General features: G+C 39.1%; 2 protein-coding genes across 4 annotated transcripts in view; one reads left to right on the top strand and one right to left on the bottom strand.

Moving 5' to 3' along the window:
* The window catches only part of cenpp (centromere protein P), a 79,202-nt gene that overhangs the window by 45,611 nt on the left and 12,970 nt on the right, over window positions 1–20,621 (top strand). The gene's annotated exons all lie outside the window — the stretch shown is intronic.
* On the bottom strand, window positions 863–19,564 carry ecm2 (extracellular matrix protein 2, female organ and adipocyte specific). 2 transcript variants are annotated; one of them, XM_073844115.1, is made up of 10 exons: window positions 19,297–19,564; window positions 14,794–15,049; window positions 11,576–11,764; window positions 10,564–11,292; window positions 10,239–10,354; window positions 6,645–6,780; window positions 6,323–6,480; window positions 5,883–6,022; window positions 5,312–5,638; window positions 863–1,729 (listed from the first exon to the last, which is right to left on the bottom strand). In XM_073844115.1, exons 2-10 carry the CDS (start codon window positions 15,038–15,040, stop codon window positions 1,561–1,563), a joined length of 2,211 nt encoding a protein of 736 aa, XP_073700216.1. In that variant the 5' UTR covers window positions 15,041–15,049; window positions 19,297–19,564; the 3' UTR covers window positions 863–1,560. The 2 variants fall into 2 exon arrangements, with proteins under 2 accessions (XP_073700216.1, XP_073700217.1); XM_073844116.1 differs by having other exon boundaries at window positions 19,302–19,563.

The following is a 20,621-nucleotide window of genomic DNA, read 5'->3' on the forward strand; positions in this document are numbered from 1 at the left end:
AAAAAATTGTGAGATGAGAACTCAGCAGATATTAGAAGGTCATTAGTAATTTTAACAGTGCTGTTTCAGTGCAAAGCAGATTGATAGGGATAAAAAAAAAACCAATCTATTCCAGGTTTCTTTTACTCGATTTTGACTAAAAAATGGCTTTGTGCCTAAGGCTTATTTTCTGTACAAGTGAGAGTGAATCAGTTCAGGACTGGTAGAAATTTATCTGTGCTTACATGTCTCAGAAAGAGTGATGTAATGCCAGTAATTCCTTCAAATCTTTCTCTTATTCTTTTGTTGTTCATGCCTTGGGCCGTATTTGTTGCGATGCATGGATGATGGATCCCGTTGGTAATGTCTCGACCTTGCAAACACTTGAGATATGTTGGCGGATTTCCAAAGCTTTGCTTGTCCTCTAAATAGAGAGCAAGAATTAACTGTACCCAGACACAAGAAGGGGGTGGTTCAGCTGTTGATTATTTACCCCTCAAAATAAGATTAAACAAAAGCCATGTGACTGGTACTTGAGTCATTGGATAACTTCACGGAAAGCTTCTGAGATGATTCCCCTTCCAGGCTTTCTTTTTGTTGTTTATTCTTTCCCTTCTTTTTAGTCGTAGCCTGAAATCAGCAAAACCCCAATTCAACCTCAGAGGCATTTTTAAGTAATCGTCCACATTGCGATGATGGAGTGAGAACGCAGAAGCATCTCCGAAGGAGCGGAAGACTATGATGTCATAGTCAGATCATTTACAGGGGTCATTAATGTGCTTCGGTCTGCAGCGATTCCAATTAGCACAGGACTTGGGTTCAACGTTTATAGAGCACAGATGTTTTATGACTGGGATATTTCAAGAAAGACACACAAAAGACGTTTTAGGAAATCTAATGTGATGGTTTAATTTAACACTCACATTTAGGTAAAATAAGTGATAATGTGAATAGAAAAGTACATTACAAGCTTTCCCGCTGAATTCTAAACTAGGCAAATACAAAACTCTGGTCACTTAAATGACTTGAACCATGTAGATATCTTTCAATTACGCATAACAGTTCTCTCAGTAGTGAACCTCCTTATCGGTCCTGTCTTAGTAACCAAAAATGCATTATGTAAGCAGATTGATTTTGGCAGCTTTCTTACATAAACACTTCAGAAAAGCCATGCATTCAGTTTTTTTTTTTTCACCACGACAAGCAAACTTAATACTGTTGTGACAAGAATAAGACATCTCAACATAGAAAACAAAGTCATAGTCTGCTACAATTTTCCTTTTGAAGGGTTGGACGCTTGATTCATGCATCCTAAGAAGACACGTCTAGACAGGCGCGGACAACGACAGCGTTCTGCCATGATCCTCAAGGCAGTAATCATGTTCAGTCTTATCTTACTTATAAATGGAAGCTTATACAAGCAAAACACCAAGGTGCCAAACAGAGATTCAAAGCAATTGAATTGAGGGGGAAGGACAAAAAGTTATTATCATTTCATGATAACTGCACATTTCACAAATCAAATTAGATTTTATGTGTACGGTCTTTAGTGGTTTATAATAATAGCACACAAGATTGCCTTTACTTAATCCTCTGAGGCTTTAGAACAACACTTGAGTAGGAGCGGACGCAGGAGAAAGCCGTGGGTGGGATTTTCCGGGGGTCGAGGAAGTTGTTCTCAAGGCGAACGGCGACCAAATGAGAGTCGTCCACATTCATGGGGTCACAGATGGCGTCTTCTGAGATGTGCCTGTTGGATAAAAAACACTCAGGATCTCAAAGTTTTACATAAATTACAACAAAATGATATTTAAATTTCAGAGAGTTTGCACCTATGTTTGGTCAGTTACCTGGATGTGCAGTCATATTGGCAATACTCGGATGTAAACAACAGCATGGATTACAGGGTTAACATGCTACTGAATGCGTTGTTCTGCTAATTTATGCTGTCTAAACACGCAATATTTTGACAAACTGAAGTTAATAGGTGGTAAAGATACGTACAAGCTGTATTAATTAAGATATTAGCCGAACATTTCACTTTCCTGACCGGAAATGATCAGAACAAACATGGATTCTTGCCCTGGAAATCCTGGTTCAGTTTGGCCAACCACAAACGCATTTCATTTCTCAGTTTTTTGCACTCTTCTTTTTGATTTGTTATAACTTTTGGCAGTCTATAGTACACCAAATGTTTTTCCCGGTCTGACCAATTAGTACATGACAATAGTTGACCATTTTTAGCAGCAATAACCAGCAAAATATGCAAGTTTTGTTCGAATCAATGGCATTGTTTACGTTCAGTGCCTCCAATATGGCCAGTTGATTACATGTTATGAAAACACAAATTCTCACTATTAACTATGAACTTCTGATTTTCTACTTATTTATAGTTAATAGTAAAGTATTCGTTAGGTTTAGATATAAAGTTGGATTAGTGGGATAGTTCACCCAAAAATAATAATTACCCCATGATTTACTCACCCTCAAGCCATCCTAGAAGTATATGACTTTCTTTATTCAGACGAATACAATTGGAGTTATATTAAAAAATGCCCTGGCTCTTCCAAGCTCCAAAAATGGCAATGAATGAGTGTTGATATTTTATAATCCAATAAAGTGCATCCATCCATCATAAAAAGTACTCCACATGGCTCTGTTGTACATGCGTTTATGAGAGAGTGGCGTTCCAGCAGATGACGTAGGATGTAGGCGTAGCATAAGCTCTGGTGAGGATATGCTAGTCTCGCAAGAACCAAGTTTTGTTTACTGGAAAAAACAGTCTCTTCTTGGCTTATATCGACATTTGTACTTCTAATTTGTGTTTTGTTTTGCTCTCTCCTTGGGGTGGGCGATATCTCGATATTTAAAATATATCAAGATATTTTTTAAACTCGATATGAATTTTGACATATCGTATATATTGATATAATGTTTTATATTTAATTTTCGCCACTTTGCTTGTTTGCCTTCTCTGTGCTGTGCTCGCCCCCGCCTCCTTGCTTCTGTTCCGCCTGTCGTCTCATTCAACATGGCGGCGCCCGCAACCAGCCCGGAGGCTACAGAACTCGTCGCAAAAAAAAGGACAACTGGCTCCATTATATGGAGATACTTTGGTTTTAAGGCCCGCCCCCCCAACGGCACCCCCGCCCCCCTTGAACGTCATGTTCATTTTATTTTCGATATAGCGCCAGATCCCAATAGAAGTCATTTAAGGTTATCTTTTCTATAGAACAGGGATATACATTGTTCTTTTATTAAACAAACTAAACTGCCTTATGTTATTTATCTAATTTACACGAAGGCATGTCATTTTTGTCTCTTCATGGTCGCGCGTTTACAATGTCTCCTCTGCGAAAACATGGAATGGATCGCGGACTCCATTCATAAAAACGGAATTTACTATAGCGAGGAATGTCACGGAATTAGCTGATTTTTGGATTAATAAATCAAAAGTTGGTCTGTCACTTAATTCAAATCGTGATATGGACTAGTGTCTGTGAAAACTGAAATGCAAAAAGAGCGTTTTAATATGAATCCTGCATGTTCCATTTGCCTCTGCATGTATGAATGGCGGAGACGCGTTTTTTTTTTTTTACTACACGTATCCTGAAGCACGCCTGAAGCTCCCGCAAATTTTTGGCATTTGCATCTCACATGAACGGATAGACTCAATCTCCAAAGCTGCTGTGAGTGTCACTTTTACTGTTTCATTTGAGAAAACTAGCATCATATCATACTGTACACACAGAAACTTCACGGCAACCTGTCAAAATAAAAGTACAGTTTAACATGAAACAGAACAATAGTCTTTTATTACTTTTGTACAGTATAATGTAGGTGTTTATATATTCCTATTTAAATAATTTACATAAAACAAGATTCACCACTTAATTGTAGAAAAAAATACTACAATTATTATTTAAACGTTTTAAACTGAATATAATTTTTCTTCCATGTATTGATTTTAACAGTAAACCTCTGTTTGTTTGCCAAAAATTAAAATAGTTTATTTATATATTAAAAGAAAATTCGCAGAAGCACTTTGTTTTGAACTGCCTACCTCTGAGTTTCAATATTTGGTATTTGGCATATTTGTTTTTGCAGTAGTTTTTGGGGGGTTATTTATCCTGTAAAGATATCGAGATAGAATTATTGCTCCATATCGCCCAGCCTTACTCTCTCCTGTGCACACCACATTCACCTTCGTCCTCTATCATCTGTTGAAGCGCCACTTTCTTGTAAACATGCGTACGATGGTGGAAGCTGGAGATTACGGCGTATAGTTTCAAATATGGACATTTTTCTGATTTTCTGGATTCCTATGGATGCACTTTATTGGACTTCAAAATCTCAACAGCCATTCACTGCCATTATAACTACCTAATCTGATGACGAAAGCAAGATGCAAAATATGTACCAATAAGTACATATCACTGCAGTTTTCAACAGAAATAAACCCTTGAGGCGGTAAAACAGCGAGCACTTGTGATTGTTTTCGTACATGTTTATGATTACAGCTCTATATGTTTCGCTTTCTGGACGTAACAAGCTTGCTTGGTAGCTCAGCCGTCACAGAATTGGACTTAGGATGCAGAATCCTTGGGTACGAAACCCGTGAAAAACATACTTACAATGAAAGCGCTGAGAGATCGAAAAACAAGCTAAAACGGCATAAGTTCATTGCGTTTTTACATCACATTTGCTTTTTGCTTTTTGTTCATACTATTGGATAGGTTTAGTTGTAGTGCACATTGTACGTTATTTTAAAATGCCACGGAGCATTAGAGTTATAGCGCCACTTAATGGACATTTCAAGTCAGAACTGTGGTGACGCGTACAAAACCAACGTCACATAAAACATACCATATGTACGTTCATCTGTTCCGAGGACAAAAACCAAGCACGCTTTTACATCGAAAATGTCACGAAACATACATGGTGGTACGTATTTCGCATCTTGCGAAAAAGTTCCCTCAGGTACATTTTCGTCATGAGATCAGGTTGCACTATATAGCTTGGAAGAGCCAGGACATGAGGTAATTTTTGAGGTAATTTTTATTTTAGGGTGAACTATCCCTTTAAGTTTCCTGCTCTTACTAAACCGGGAAGTTGTTTTTATTTGTATCAAGCATAAACCTTAAAATCAAAACAAGTTTTTTGGCAATTGGGAAGGAAAACAAACTTTTTTCCAAGATAAATTGTCTGGAGTCGCTTTGAAGGTATCTAATTTGTGCTATATAAATCTAAACACATAGTCAGGGTCACAGACCATTACATCACAGGAAATTATGACAAACTCATTACTCTTTGCAGGAGGCAAGCAGTGTACCTTATTTTGTTGTTGTTCAATCGTAGGAAATGTAACGTTGTCATCTCATTAACTCCCATGGGGATAGACGTAAGCTGGTTATGGTCTAGACAGAGTTCGGTCATAGAGTTAAAAGTGCCAAAGAAGGACTCTGGCTCAATAGCATCACCATCTAGCTTGTTGAAAGAGAGGTAGAGGTACTCCAGGCCAGGCTCCATGTGTGCAAACACATAACCTGGAATGCGTTCAATCTGATTCCCGACCAGCACCAGGTGAACCAGCGACTTCGGCAGGAAGGATGGAACCAGGTAGAATTTGTTGTGTGAGAGATCTATAGATTCCAGGTTCCTTTTAGATACAGTGAGAAAGCGAGTTCAGTTCTTCCAAAGGACTATTGGGCTAAACACTTTTAGCATGCAATCTTTCAGAGCAAAAACATATTTTTCTAACCACCAACAATTCATTGGAACCAAATGTCAACCATTTCAATTTGCATTCTTTTTCTATGCAAAGTAGGCTGTTTATGAAGCAAAAGTGAGCGATATTTGCCTAAACATTGGTTTTATTTGTTAAACCTCTTGAGGACACACACCTGTGATTAATCCAGGCTAAAGGTGCGATGCTTGACTCGTCTAATTTATTATGCCTCAGCACAATGACGTTGATGTTTGTGGTGTGGTTGAATGCCGTTTCAGAGATGTCTTCAATCAGATTGTTTTCGAGATACAACTCCTAAATGTCAGAGAGAATGAAGTAAATTGTACAGTTTGCTTCATTGAGTAAAATAAACAGAAACAGTTGTTACTTTGACAATGCAATTCAATTTGACTTGAGCAGCTTCAAATTACTCTGAGGGTTGGCTTCCCATAATTGCTGTTTAAGTGCCACTGGTTCCCCACAGGTACTGTAAAACCAGTGTTGGTTTATAGCCCACAAACTTGTATGCAATTAAATGAACAAGGTTGTTTGACAGCAACCCAGATTTCTCGAAGTTCCTTGACGCCAGAAGTAGTTCTCCATTTCGAAACTTACCAGAAGAGATGCAGGTAGGCCCTGAGGAATAGTACGGAAATGATTTCTGCCCATCCGAAGGTAAGTCAGCTCTTCGAGGGGCTTAAAGGCCTGTGGATTCACGTTACCTTCGCTAAGCAAGTTTCCCTCCATTTCCAAAGTAACCAGACTGCGGAGACCTTCCAGGAATTATGAAGCAATTAGTGAAAATATTGTGATTTCATAGTAGAACATTAGGTAAGGAACATTACATGCTAGTATTAACTGCTTAAATGTCAGTATTTTTATAGATGTCCTAATTATGCTAACCTTTATACGTAGCAATTTTAGGTAACTGTTTTACCTTCAAAGCTGTTTTCCTCAATTTCTTTTAGATTGTTCTCATTTATCTTGAGCTCCTGGAGTGTTGATGGGAGCTCAGAGGGAATTTGTTCCAGAAGGTTTCCATCCATGTACAGGCGAGACAGGAATTTAAGACCCTTCGAAATAAAGTTACATAAAAATCACGTCATTAATCTTTAGGTGCGAAAATAAAGGCCACATACAATATGCTTTCGAATCCGTTAGTGACAGTTTTCCAGACTCTGGCTTTCTGGCAGTGCTTGGGATACTTATCTTTTGTTACAGACACGTTTTCATGGTTATCAATCCCTGAGTTAACTGAACGAGCAGTTGTTTAGAATCCATATTCGAATATATCTTTCTATCATATTATAGTGGAGATCAAAATGAGATAACAGTCTGTAGGTATACCAGTGTTCAACTAACATGTTTGGCAAAATATCCAAGGCATTTCAACAAAAAAACTTTTTTGTGGAGCACGAAAGAAGATACAGAAGTTACAGCTGTCAGAAATTAGTAGGAAGTGTAGAAGCCCTTGTTTTGGATGATTTCAGTACATCTGCAGCCGCAGGACATCACTAGTTTCTCACACTGTGTTGGTGTGATCTTGGTCAACTCTTTCATTCTCTTTCATAATTTGGTAACTGTAGTGAGTTTCTTAGCCATAACTTAGTCGCCAAGGAAGCGACTAAGGGAAGGAACCGCATGTTGTGATAAACATTTGCATTCACCCTGCCATGTATCTGTATAAGAGGCCCAACTCCTGATGCAGAAAACATTCCCCCAACCATGACACTTCCTCCTCCACCTTTCACTGACTTCTTTACGCACTTCGGCTTCAGTCTTCCCTCAGTTTGAGGCCGAACAAAATGTTTCCCATCAGACCCAATTAAATTTAACTTGCTTTCATCACTAAAGTAAACTTTGGATCAGTTCTCCTCTCTCCACACAACATGCTCCTCAGCAAAGCTGAGCTTAGCCTTTTTAATTCTTTCTGCTGCTAAGAGGCTTGGTCACTGCAGAGAGCACTTTCAGTCCGACTTCTCTTAGGGTGTGTTCACACTTGTCATGTTTGGTTCAATTAAAACGAACTCTGGTGTGATTCCTCTGTTAGTTCATTTGAGTAAGTGTGAACGCTGCCATCCGAACCCTGGTCCGCACCAAACAAGTAGACTAAGACTGCTAAAAAGATGGGTCTTGGTCCACTTCCAAATGAACTCTGGTGCGGTTCGATTGAAATATGAACGCAACATGGACCAAATACTTCTAAACGAACCAAAAACAGGAAGTAATGATGAGATGCGTTGCTTTGCGGCATGATTTCACAGCAGAGGGCAAACATGGAGCAACTAGGAGGTAAAGTTCCTTTTTATGAGCTCTTTGTGTGTTCTCAGGTGGTGAAAATAAAATCATATGCACGCAACAATGAGCGCGCATAGTCCAGCAGACGGCATTGCGTGTATTTGACTTAAGGCGACGATCAGCAGACCGATCAGTGAATGGGTACTTGGATGTCATACACCCGCAGTGTTGCTTTAAGTCAAATGCACATTTAAGAAATATACGTCATTCAAACCCGACCAATGAGGTTGTGAACGTATTACTAGTTTCGCTGTCAAAAACGCCAGTGTGAACGCTAAGCGGACCAGGACAAATGTATAATTTTCCTTTTTGGTCCGGACCAAATGAACCAAACAAACCGAACTACAAGTGTGAACATACCCTTAAAGCAGGGGTGTCAAACTCAGTTCCTGGGAGGCCGTAGAGTTTTGTTCCAACCCTGCTCCAACACACATACTATGCAGTTTTCAATTAAGCCTGAAGGACTTGATTGTTTGAATCAGGTGTGTTTAATTAGGGGTGCATCTAAACTCTGCAGGGTTGTGGCCTTTCTAGGACCGGAGTTTGACGCCCCTGCCTTAAAGGGTCAGTTCACCCAAAAATAAAAATTCTGTCATTAATTACTCACCCTCATGTTGTTCCAGATTCGTAAGTCCTTTATCTTCGTAACACATGGACTACATTGTCCATCATCTTGGTACTTTTCTTGGCCTTGAACATGGTAGGACTCTTGCTGTCTATGGGAGGGTCGGAGATCTCTTGGGTTTTTATCAAAAATATCTTAAATTGTGTTCTAAAGATGAACAAAGGACTTATGTGTTTGGAACAACATGAGGGTGAGTAATTAATCACAACATTTTTGGGTGAACTAACCCTTTAAAAATTCCAAGAAAGATCCGAACCCTGTTCAGCACTGAACTGGCAAGCACTTCCAGCTGCAGTGCTGAACTGATTCCCCATTGAGAGTACAGTGATTATTCTGTCTTCTCATGCATTTGTCTTACTTATTTGTCTTTTTATAAGACTTAAATGAATCAGTGTCAAACCTGCAATATTTGTGAAATTAAAGATTTGGATTGACTAACTCTCCTGACGAAGTGTTTCAGTCACCTTAGAGCGGCCTACCATCTTGCAATCTCAGTGAAAATTGGAGGAATGATGCCAGTTAAATAGGGCTTGTCATCTAATGAAAGAAATTGGTACCAGATTTACACCAATAACTTGGAAGTTTCTGTAAGTGTTTTCTTTTTCACATATCTAATTTGAGGTTTTTTTTTTATACTGTGCTTCTGAATACTTTATGAAATATGCTTAAAACTGCCCGTCTACTCCTAATAACTTCATGATTTAGTGCATACTCTGGGTACAGTATACATTTTTATATATATCTCAATATTTCTTTTGTTCATATGATGGCCATATTTCTACTGGTTGGAGTGCAGTGAAAATAGGAAACACTAGCATAGCATACCAGTGGTTGTTTGTCTTGAACACATGCCAAGGAATTTTGTTTTTATTTGAAAGTCTGCGTGAAAAAAGCATGGCTACAAGTGTCAAGTACAAGTTGGTATAGTGTTTGTATTAGAGTAGGATTTGTGATTTCTGTAAAAGCCATATGGCTGTGAACAGCACAATGTTGGAGAAAAGTATAGCCCAGCACTGTTAGGTTTGCAGATTATACTGTTATGCACAGCTTTTAAACTGTTATGGAAGAAACATTTGCTTCTCTAAATCAACTAAAGTTCAACTGGAAGACATGAAGTAACTCATACGAATTTCTGAACAAAAGGGCAGCAGTGGAAAAGTACATTATCCCAATTACCAGAATGCTGCATATGATCCTTAAAAAATCTGTGTACATGTCAGTCTAATTTGGCAAATTTACACTCTGAATCGGTCCATTTCTTGTCAACAGTCAGAGTATTTACACTTGTTATAATCTGGCTACACTAAGCAGACTTTCAAGAATTTCAACTACAGCACATCTTTTAAGATCTCTTTACACAAAGTTTGATGCAACGTGAACGTGCACCATTTTTTGCAACACAGCCATTTATTATCGGGCCACGTGTGGTGTTTTAAAGAAGCGTGCAAAATGTAAATGTTGTATCATCTGAACAATTGCAATTTTGATTAGAAAAAAGGCAAGAAAATTGCAGTTGGATCATTTGGGTGGTCACAGTGTTTCTCTTGCCAAATGGGTGTTTATGTGTTTGTTAATGCAGCACGTGGTGAACGTGTATTTTTAACTTACTTTAAATGCTTGTGGGTCGATGCCAGATGACACTATCTTGTTTTTCCCCAAGTCTATCCACTCTAAGTTGGGAATGCCATTGAATGCTCCAGCTGGGATGGTTTTGATTTCATTGCCTGTAATTTCATAATGCATGACAAGTTATCAAAATCAGCCTTTCTGGGATCTGTATACATGGACGTGGACTGTGTAAATACTGGCGTATCTGCTAATTTAGTTTTAATTTCTTGCATGTGTCTTAGGAAAGTGATCTAATTTCCATTACAGAACCTGTATCGCTTTACGACCTGTAAATGGGGTTACGCGGGGATGCGACCTTCCTCACCCGGTAGGCTGAGTGATTTGAGCTCAGGGATGGACAGTGGAGGTATCCCCGTCAGTTTAGCGTTTTCACAGGTGACAATGACGTCAGAGATCGAACAGCCTGGAGGCAGCAGTGTGGTAACCCTCTCCGATTCCTCCTCGACTACTTCTGGTTCCTCTTCTCCTTGTTCACCCAGTTCATGTTCTTCCTCGCCCGGTTCAGTTGGCTCTTGGATAGATAAGAGAGGAGGATCTGCTGCTCTCGTTGGTGCCACTGTTGGCATTTGGAAAACATCCCCTCTCAACCAAACCTCGTCCTCGTCTTCAGTGGCCTCGTCTCCACGGAGTCCTTCCTGGGCACGTTCGGCTGCTTCTTCTAGAGCTCTCATCATCTCTCTTTGCTCCATCTCCAGCCTACGAGTCCTGTCCTCCTCAACTTTCCGCTGTTCTTCCATCCGTCTTTTCCTCTCTTCCGCCGCCGCTTTCTCCTCTTCCTCCTCTCGTAGCCTCCTTAGCTCCTCCTCTTTTTCTCTGGCTTCTTTCGCCTCTTTTAACTTCTTCTGTCTCTCGGCTTCCTCTTTCTTCTGCTTCTTCCTCTGCTTGCGTTCAGCGTCTTTTTTGCGAATCCGTTTCTCTTCGTCCTTTTTTAGTCTTTCTTTCTGATCTCTCTGGCTTTGTGAGATTTCGATGAAAGGATCGCCAAGATCGTTGGGAGAAGGAGGGTCGCCGGAAAACTCAGGGGCGTCTACAACTGGAGAGATCAATCAAGGAGAGATCAAACATCACAATTCATATATAAAATATTTGGGGTGCTCTGATAAATCAATTTAATTCGATTTTCCGAAAGCATCACGATTCTCTCTAGAATCGATTCTAAGCTTTGTAACAGTTTTTAACAGCAAGTGGTGCTCTAGGATAGATTTTAACCACTCTGCTGTTAAAAATTAAGCCCAGTATCGAGGTTTGCACCTCTACAAAATATACTGGCGGTTCTAACGCTGTATATTATTGTAACTTCACATGTTTTTCCAAACCTGGGTCAATGCAAATTGGGCAGCACTCTCCGATTGGTTGAAATTTGAGTTGGCACCGCAGGGCGGGACACAGTATTCTGTCGCAGACCACCTCACCGCTGGCACACAGGCAATTCACGCATGGCTTTGGAGACCACACAGTTTTATCGTACATGGTGATGCCTCTAAATATGCAGTGCTCCGTTTTTCCTGGAATAAGTATCCAAACAAGAAAAAAATTTGATCAATATACAACCTTTCAGGAACCCACTCACTTTCAAGTCGTTTCAAACCCGGAAGACCTTTGTTCATCTTTGGGAAACAAATTAAGAATGAAATCTGAGAGCTTTCTGATCGTCCTTAGACAGCAACAGTACTACCACGTTTAAGGCTCATAAAGGTAGTAAGGACATCGTTAAAAATAGTCCATGCGACAACAGTGGTTCAACCGTGATGTTATGAAGCTACAAGAATACTTCTTGTGCGCAAAGAAAACAAAAATAATGACTTTGTTTAATAATTTCTTCTCTTCTATGTCAGTTTTCGACACGTTAATGACAGAACCACAACACATGTACATCTTCATTTGTGTGCCAAAGACAAACAAAGGTCTTGCGGGTTTGGAACGACATGAGGGTGAGTAATTAGTGACAGAATTTTCATTTTTGGGTGAACTATCCCTTTAACTGTTTGGTTATCAACATTCTTCAAAATATCTTCTTTTGTGTTCAACAGAAGGGAAAACTCTTGCAACTTGAGGATGAGCAAATGATGAAAATTTTAATTTTGGGGTGAAATTGAGTTTAAAGGCGTGTTCACACTTGTCATATTTGGTTCGATTAAAGCGAACTCTGGTGCGATTGCGCTGTTAGTGCGGGTCATTTAAGTAAGTGTGAACGCTGCCACCCGAACCCTGGTGCGCACCAAACAAGCACTAAAAAGATGGGTCTCTGTCCACTTCCAACCGAACTCTGATGTGGTTTGAATGAAAAATGAATGTGACACAGACCAAATACTTCTAAACGAACCAAAAACGAAAAACGAACTGAAGCTAAGCAGGGCTGAGCCTGGTCAGTACCTGGATGGGAGACCTCCTGGGAAAACTTGGTTGCTGTTGGAAGAGGTGTTAGTGAGGCCAGCAGGGGGTGCTCACCCTGTGGTCTATGTGGGTCCTAATGCCCCAGTATAGTGACGGGGACACTATACTGTAAAAGGCACCGTCCTTCGGATGAGACGTTAAACCGAGGTCCTGACTCTCCGTGGTCATTAAAAATCCCATGGCACTTCTCGCAAAGAGTAGGGGTGTAACCCCGGTGTCCTGGCCAAATTCCCTCCACTGGCCCTAGTCAATCATGGCCTCCTAATAATCCCCATTCATTGAATTGGCTCCATAACTCTCTCCTCTCCACCTGTAGCTGGTGTGTGGTGAGCGCACCAGCGCCGTTGTACTGTGGCTGCCGACGCATCATCCAAGTGGATGCTGCACACTGGTGGTGGTTGAGGAGAGATCCCCCATATGATTGTAAAGCGCTTTGGGTGTATGGCAATACACAATAAAAGCACTATATAAATGCTTCATTCATTCATTCATTCATTCAAAAACAGAAAGTAATGACAAGATGCGATACTGTGCGTCTAAGACAAAATGAGCAGAGGGCAAACGTGGAGCAATGAGAAAGAAGTGCCTTTTATGAGCTCTTTGTGCAAATCATATACACGCAACAATAAGCTGGACTAAGTCCAATAGATGGTATTAGGTGTATTTAACCTAGCAGAACGATCAGTGAATGGGTACACCCGTAGCGCCGCTTTAAATTGGACACACCTTTTCCTTTTTCCAGGTTGATTGGGAGATGCTTGCAGGGAAGGAACTGCATGTTGCTAAAGGAGTTTCTGATAAACATTTGCATTCACCCTGCCATGTATCTGTATAAGAGACCCAACTCCTGCCGCAGAAAACATTCCCCGAGCCATAACAATTTCTGCTGCTAAGAGGCTTGGTCACTGCAGAAAGCACTTTCAGTCCGACTTCTCTTAGGGTGTGTTCACACTTGTCATGTTTGGTTCGATTGAAACTAACTCTGGTGCGATTGCTCTGTTAGTGCGGTTGATTTGAGTAAGTGTGAACGCTGCCACCCGAACCCTGGTGTGAGTGTATAACTATGCCTTTAGGTTCACTCTAAAAATGCCGGTGTGAACGCTAAGCGGACCAGAACCAAATGTATCATTTTCCTTTTTGGTCCAGACCAAATCAACCAAACAAACCGAACTACAAGTGTGAACACACCCTAAATTGAGTGAAGTTTGCAAAATGTTGTGACTAAATCATTAAATCAGAGCAATTAATTGCCTATTACTAATCAAAACATAAGTTTTGATGTATTTATGGTAGAAAATTTACAAAATATCTTCATGGAACATGATCTTGACTGAATATCCTAATGATTTTTGGCATAAAAGAAAAATCAATGATTTTGACCCATACAATGTATTGCTACTTACGACTGGTTTTATGGTCCAGGCTCACATTTTAGCTTATCGCAACACTGTTTTCCAGCCAAATATGTAGCTTTTCTACATCTAAATTCTCATGTACCCGGGATCTCAGCAGTCACATGCAAGCAATACAGTAGTCAAATTGGTCTACTGGGAAGTAGTGTTTCATTCTTTTGTTTTTACGGGGTCTTACTGACCACATATATGCTGTTTTTCACTCACTTCTTTGGCTTTTCATTTGTAAGGATTACAGTTTTGTTATTGGCATAAAGACAGCGTGTTGCTTCTTTTACCAGTGAAAGCTGGTGGCACCATTAATGCTTTCACTGTGGTGCAAGCGGATGTTTGTGTTTTTCGGAATTGCAGGTTCACACTGTCACATGTTGCTAGTGTATAATCATGTGGTCAGTGTTCAGAACTGACTTACCACCTTGGGCAGAATGGTTATGCACTATGTCATGTTAACTATCCACTCCAATCCTAAACTGTAGGGCTACTTGAAGACTCTCAATGTATACTTGAATTTTTGACTTTTTTTGAACTTGAAGGAAAGGAATGGACATGCATTTACTCTTTGCTTACAATAGACATCATTTTCATCATCTGTACGGCTGATTTCTATGTGTTTAGTAACAGTAAAAGTTGCATCAACTAGTCATTGTTCAAAGAACGGACCGATTTAAAAGACGAATAGTTTATACATTAACAAACTACTGTTTCAAAGTAACTTTTTCAACACTGACCTGAAGCCACTTCGTAGTCTGGCTTTGCCTCCTTTGTACTCTTGTGAGACTCGATGAAAATAGATCCATCTTGTCCATTGCTTTCTGCTGTTCTTCCTTGCTGCAACTCATTAGATGTCTGTTTTCTTGCTCGTCTTGGTCCAACGCCTCGTCTCCTACCTCGCGCTAAGGGACGTCTCTGATCTTTCGCGAGGCTGAAGGTCAGACAGGCGAGGAGTGACAGTGACAGAATCAGGTTTAGTCTCATGGCTGAAACCTGTGGGATAAAACAGAGGCATCTCAGCTCTACGTGTTCCTCATATAACTCTGTTAATGTATACTGTCAGCGCACACATTTCCATAATGATAAGTTACGGCATCACAGGTGATCCAGCTTTTAACAGCTTGACCCTGCAGAGCCAGACGGCTTTGAAGGAATACTAGCCTTTAACACCTTTACTGTAAGAGTAAAGAGTAAAACTGTTATTTGGGTGTGCGTTGGGTAGTGTTTAGTGGACTGCAGGAGGTTTTAAGTATTGTGTTCAAATGTAACAATCATAGCAGAGATTTTAGTAAGAACAGACCTGGTTTCGATGTTGCTTAGACTCTCAGGTTGTACTGACGGGAACTACAGATCATTTACACAAGTTTGTTGTTTAGAAAAGTTTGTATAAATGAATGCCAGTGACTCCAGCTATTCCAGTGTGCCCTATTAAATGATCCCAAAACGTTCCAATAACGCCATATGTGCGTACATACTGCTATTCATTCTGGGTTTTTTTCCCCAAGTTTTATTAATAGTGTTTATGGTCAGTTCAATCGGTTTAGTTTGTTGGAGCCACAATTCAGCTCATTAAAACAGCAATTTAGAACCTAAATATAATTTGCAACTTGGCTGAGAAACGTTTTTGGATGTTGTAGCAACTTTTAAATCATCATTAAAATCCTTGAATGCATCAGTTCTTGATTTGTCAAAAACTTGAGTCAGATGTCTCAGAGATGGTTCTTGGTTCAATAAATCTGTGAGTTATTAATGTAGATTATTACCATTCAATATGCAGAATGCTAATGGAAACTCTTTTCGTTGTTTTCGAAACATCTGCTATCACTCTGTAGCAGATCTATACAGGTGGAGCTGGGGAAGGTGGAGGGTTTCTGAAGTGTGCTGTAACTGCTACAGCAAGTATTTGAATGTTAAGCTGCAAGCTCATTGGCTGCTGATAGGAAAAGAAACTAGGGCTGTCGCGGTTAAGGAATTTCCCTTGCGGTAATTTTGAGTGGCTCAGTAGCGCGGTATGCGGTATTACCGCCATATATATATATATATATATATATATAATTGTGTGTAGGCTGTTACAATGTAAGGTCATATTCAGAAATCAATAAACCGAAACCAATTCGCGTTGATACATGAAGTGAAGTAAACAGTACTTACATAGAAACCTAGCCAGAAAGAAATGCAAATTTTGAAGAAAAATGTCAGACATATTTAGAGGCTTTGCATCTGAAATCTTCGTATATACAACAGTTAGCGCGCACCCTCGAGTCTGACAGGACAAGAGACTTTCTGTCAGTATTTCACCTGCGTGTTCTAGGCGAGCTGTCAGTCAGTGCAGTTTCATTTTTACGCCACAAGATGGAGGCAAGAGACTATCTTTGAGTAAGTCTTTAATCCGTTCATTCAACTAAATGTTCAAAAACGCTTATTTATTCAAAGAGAGACGTAATGAAACACGAAGTTGAAATCATTTTAACTTTAATCGCCACTTTTAAAGGCTCAGCTGACCAGCAGAGCATCGATGTTAAGACAGAGATTTCACTTTCCTTGGACATGACAAGCTAGTTTCACATACATACCTGACTCGGTCTGAAAGACAGACGCAGGTAATCGCACATGGTCAGTCGATCTCTCTCTCATTCGCTGTCTGTTTAGGCTTGTTAAGTGCATATCTACTGAGCCTCATAATAAACACATTATGTTATCATTACTAACTTATTACTAATTTAATATTCAGCACACAGGCATTAAGTGAGAAGGGCAAATCCTTAGGAAAAAAGAAAACAGGCAAATATCGCGGTTGCTGCGGTTGTTGCATTCCTCTGCGGTTATGCACGTCAATAGCGCGGTATTGCGATATTGCGGTTATCGCGACAGCCCTAAAAGAAACCAATCAGCTGTGCCATGTGATTAAGATGTCATTATGTCAGATTGAGTTAGAACCTATCAGACTGCGCCATCTAGACTTTAATGACAGAACTTAAAATTAGCGGAATAGTAACAGAAACTCTTTACGTTGTACTTAATTTTAAACCTGGTAGCAGTTTCCGAATCTCAAAACAAATGTTTACATTTATATCCTGATCTCATGGCAATTCATACATATTTTACAAGGTGGCTAATTTCGTATGAATTTGTACGAATGATCTACCCCTAACCCCACCGTCACTGGGGTCTGGACAAATCGTATAAAATTGTATGAGGTTGTACGAATTTGTGTGAATTAGTTACCTCGTAAAATAAGTACAAATTGGTTGTGAGTTGTTAGTTTAAATTTAAAAGTAAACTTTAGAATTGCGAACAAATGATTACATTTAAATTATTAGCGGAATGGTAATGGAATTGTTGTTAGTTTAAATTAACATTTTATTTAAACTTCAACTTTGTGAACAAATGATTGCATTTAAATATTAGTGGAATGGTAATGGAATTGTTGTTAGTTTAAATTTAAATATTTAAATTTACACTTCAGAATTACGGATAAATTATTACATTTAACATTTAAATTGTTAGTGGAATGTTATTGGAATTGTTTTTGGTTTAAATTTTAAAATTTAAACTTTAGAATTGCAAACAAATTATTACATTTAAATGATTAGCGGAATGGAAATGTTGGTTTAAATTTAGATGTTTAATTTTAAACCTAAGAATTGCGAACAAATTATTACATTTAAATTATTAGCGGGATGGAATTGTTGTTAGTTTAAATTTAGATGTTTAAATTTAAACTACAGAATTGCGAACAAGTTATTACATTTTAAATATTAACGTAATTGAATTGTTGTTGGTTTAATTTTTTTTTTTTTAATTTAAACTTTTAGAATTGCATGTAAATTATTACATTTAAATTCTTAACGAAATGGTAATGGAATTTTTTGTTAGTTTAAATAATTTTAAATATTTTTTTTTATTTAAACTTCAGAATTGCAGACAAATGATTACATTTAAATTATTAGCATAATGGAATTGTTGTTGGTTTCAATTTTACTTTTTCAAATTTAAACTTCAGAATTGCGAACAAATTATTATATTTAAATTATTAGCGGAATCATAATAGAATTGTTATTGGTTTAAATATTTAAATATAAACTTCAAAATTGCGAACAAATGATTATATTTAAATTATTAGCAGAATGGTAATGGAATTGTTATTGGTTTAAATTGAAATCAGTAAATTCAAACTTCAGAAATGCAAACAAATTATTACATTTAAATTCTTAGTGGAATGATTTTCAGTTTAAGTTTAGATGTAATGGAAACTCTTTACGTTGTTTTTAAAACCTATTAGCAATTTCCGAATGGTAAGAAATTATACATTCTAGTCTGATTTTTTTCAGTGAATTGTTTTAGTTTACAAGACTAAAACAAATAATTGATTCGTAATTCAGAAATTAAAGCGTAAAGAGTTTCTGTTACCATTCCGCTATCTTTTACTTGAAAATATATCAGTGAATGCTTTTTTTTTAATGATCACATGCCTCCTGTTTCAAAAGATTTAGTTTACATGCTGAAGAATCAGATTTTTTTTTATACAGATCTGTTACTTGCATCACAGTGTTTAAATATCCAAGCCAGACAAGGAAAAGATGACGACACCGGTTACCCCGACTTACAGTAATAGAAAACAAGAATAAAATCAACAGCTGGGCAATGCTGATATGTGTACAGGGGCGTCTACAAACGTCACTCCGACCCTCAGGCAAAGGCATACGGATAGCATTAAATCAGAGCTGCGGTGAGATGGAGCAAAAAAAAAAAACCACCCCAGAAATGTAGACGAGGGGGAATAGCGTTTTAATTAAGCTCTTTAGGATGACCAGGCTCAGATGGAAAGAATCTATAAAAGCTACAGCTTAGACAGAGAACGAGAGGGCTCAAATATACTGCCGTGAGTAAAAACATCCTAGAGGGGTGTGTATCATATGGGGTCCCCCTCTCTCAACGCTATAATGGAAACCAGGTACAGTAAAGCAATAAGCACTTTTACAGTCCCACAGCTGTACGCTCGTGCTTCAGCAATGAGACAGAGCTATTTCCGAAGACATTTGTCGTCACTCCAGCTGCAAACGCCTTTGTTTAGCGAAGAAGCTCCAAACTGCATGCAACGAGAAGGTTTAATCTAGAAACCCATAAAAATGTGACATGCACCCCGCAGACGGAAAACGAAAACAATTAGTGTTGTACAAAAAGTGTTTTACGACATTACTGAGGGTGAGAGCTGAAAGAGAGGAGAGAGTCGTTCGTACGTTACCACTGGTTTCGGGCGGTTTTGTGAGGCCAAATATTTCCGCTCTTTCCCCAAAAGCTGTGGGATTTGCCAGCAACACAAGAAGTGTGTGTGCGTCTGCTCCGCAGCAAGAACGCTGATAAATGTCAAAAACAGACAGGGGCTGCTCTAGCGTTTAGTCGGGACTCGCTCGGGCAGAACTTCTCCAGTTCTGTCTCAGAAACTTAGCCAATTGAGGGTCGTGACAAGATACTGCCTCTCTCAGGCAGAACTTGGTGATTTTGTGCGACCTAATTACTAGGCTAGAAAGGGTACTGTACTCAAACAAAGAGGGGGCATCTGGCTTGTCATTAACGTCTCTGTAAAAACGTCTCATGTAAGTGCAGAAAATAGGCTGTTAATGCATACACTGTTGTGATGAGAGGACGTCTGGACTGGTTTTCAGGCTTTTCTAAGATGGGTCTTCAAGTCAAGTCAACCCCCTGCTGCCCAGTAAGACAGCCCATCTCCCATTTCAGAGGGTGGGCACGTTGAGCCGAGAAGAAAGATCTCAGCTTACTCTGCTTTTCAGTTTTGGGGTCGTGGTCAAGCAGTCGCGTTATAATTAGATTGGTATGCTCAAAAGCTTTCCTGTAAATCACATCTATTGTCCATTAGTGCCTCAAAAGAAACCAGTAAAGATTAGCTAGATGGCTGTGATTCAAACAAGAAGCTGATAATCAAACCAGACTCACTTTGGCCGGTTCCTTTGTATATCCCTCTCCGCCAGTGCAAATATTTCCAAGGGAAGCTAATCATGCTTTGCATGACTTAACTGTTGTATAATAAGGTTTATGAAAATTGAATGAATGATAATGAAGATTTGTTTGGCAGATGGTGATAGTGAACACTATGTGCTCTGTAACTACTTATTATATTTTTACTGTTTAGGATTTGCTGATAATTTACTTACCCCATGTCATCCGAGATGTTCGTGTCTGTCTTTCTTCGCTCGAAAAGAAGGTTTTTACAAAAAACATTCCAGAGTTTTTCTCTACATAGTGGACATCAACGGGTTGAGGGTCCAAATTGCAGTTTCCGCGCAGCTCTACACGATCCCAGCCGAGGAATAAACGCCTTGTCTAGCGAAACGATGCTCGTTTTGCACTTGCTCTGTGATGCGCGTCGGCAACTTCACGCATTACATAATTACGTTGGAAAAGTTAAACGTGGTTAGGGCGTCATCTATGTGCTTACGTTTAGAAGGGTAGGGTAAGGCGAAAAACTCATTTTCTCCTCAGACTTCAAAATCATCTAACGTTGTTTTACCTTTTTTTGTTAAAGGGCGCTTGACTTTCTTTGCAC

The sequence above is a fragment of the Garra rufa genome, chromosome 7 (genome assembly GCF_049309525.1).
Source record: "Garra rufa chromosome 7, GarRuf1.0, whole genome shotgun sequence".
Taxonomy (NCBI): domain Eukaryota; kingdom Metazoa; phylum Chordata; class Actinopteri; order Cypriniformes; family Cyprinidae; genus Garra; species Garra rufa.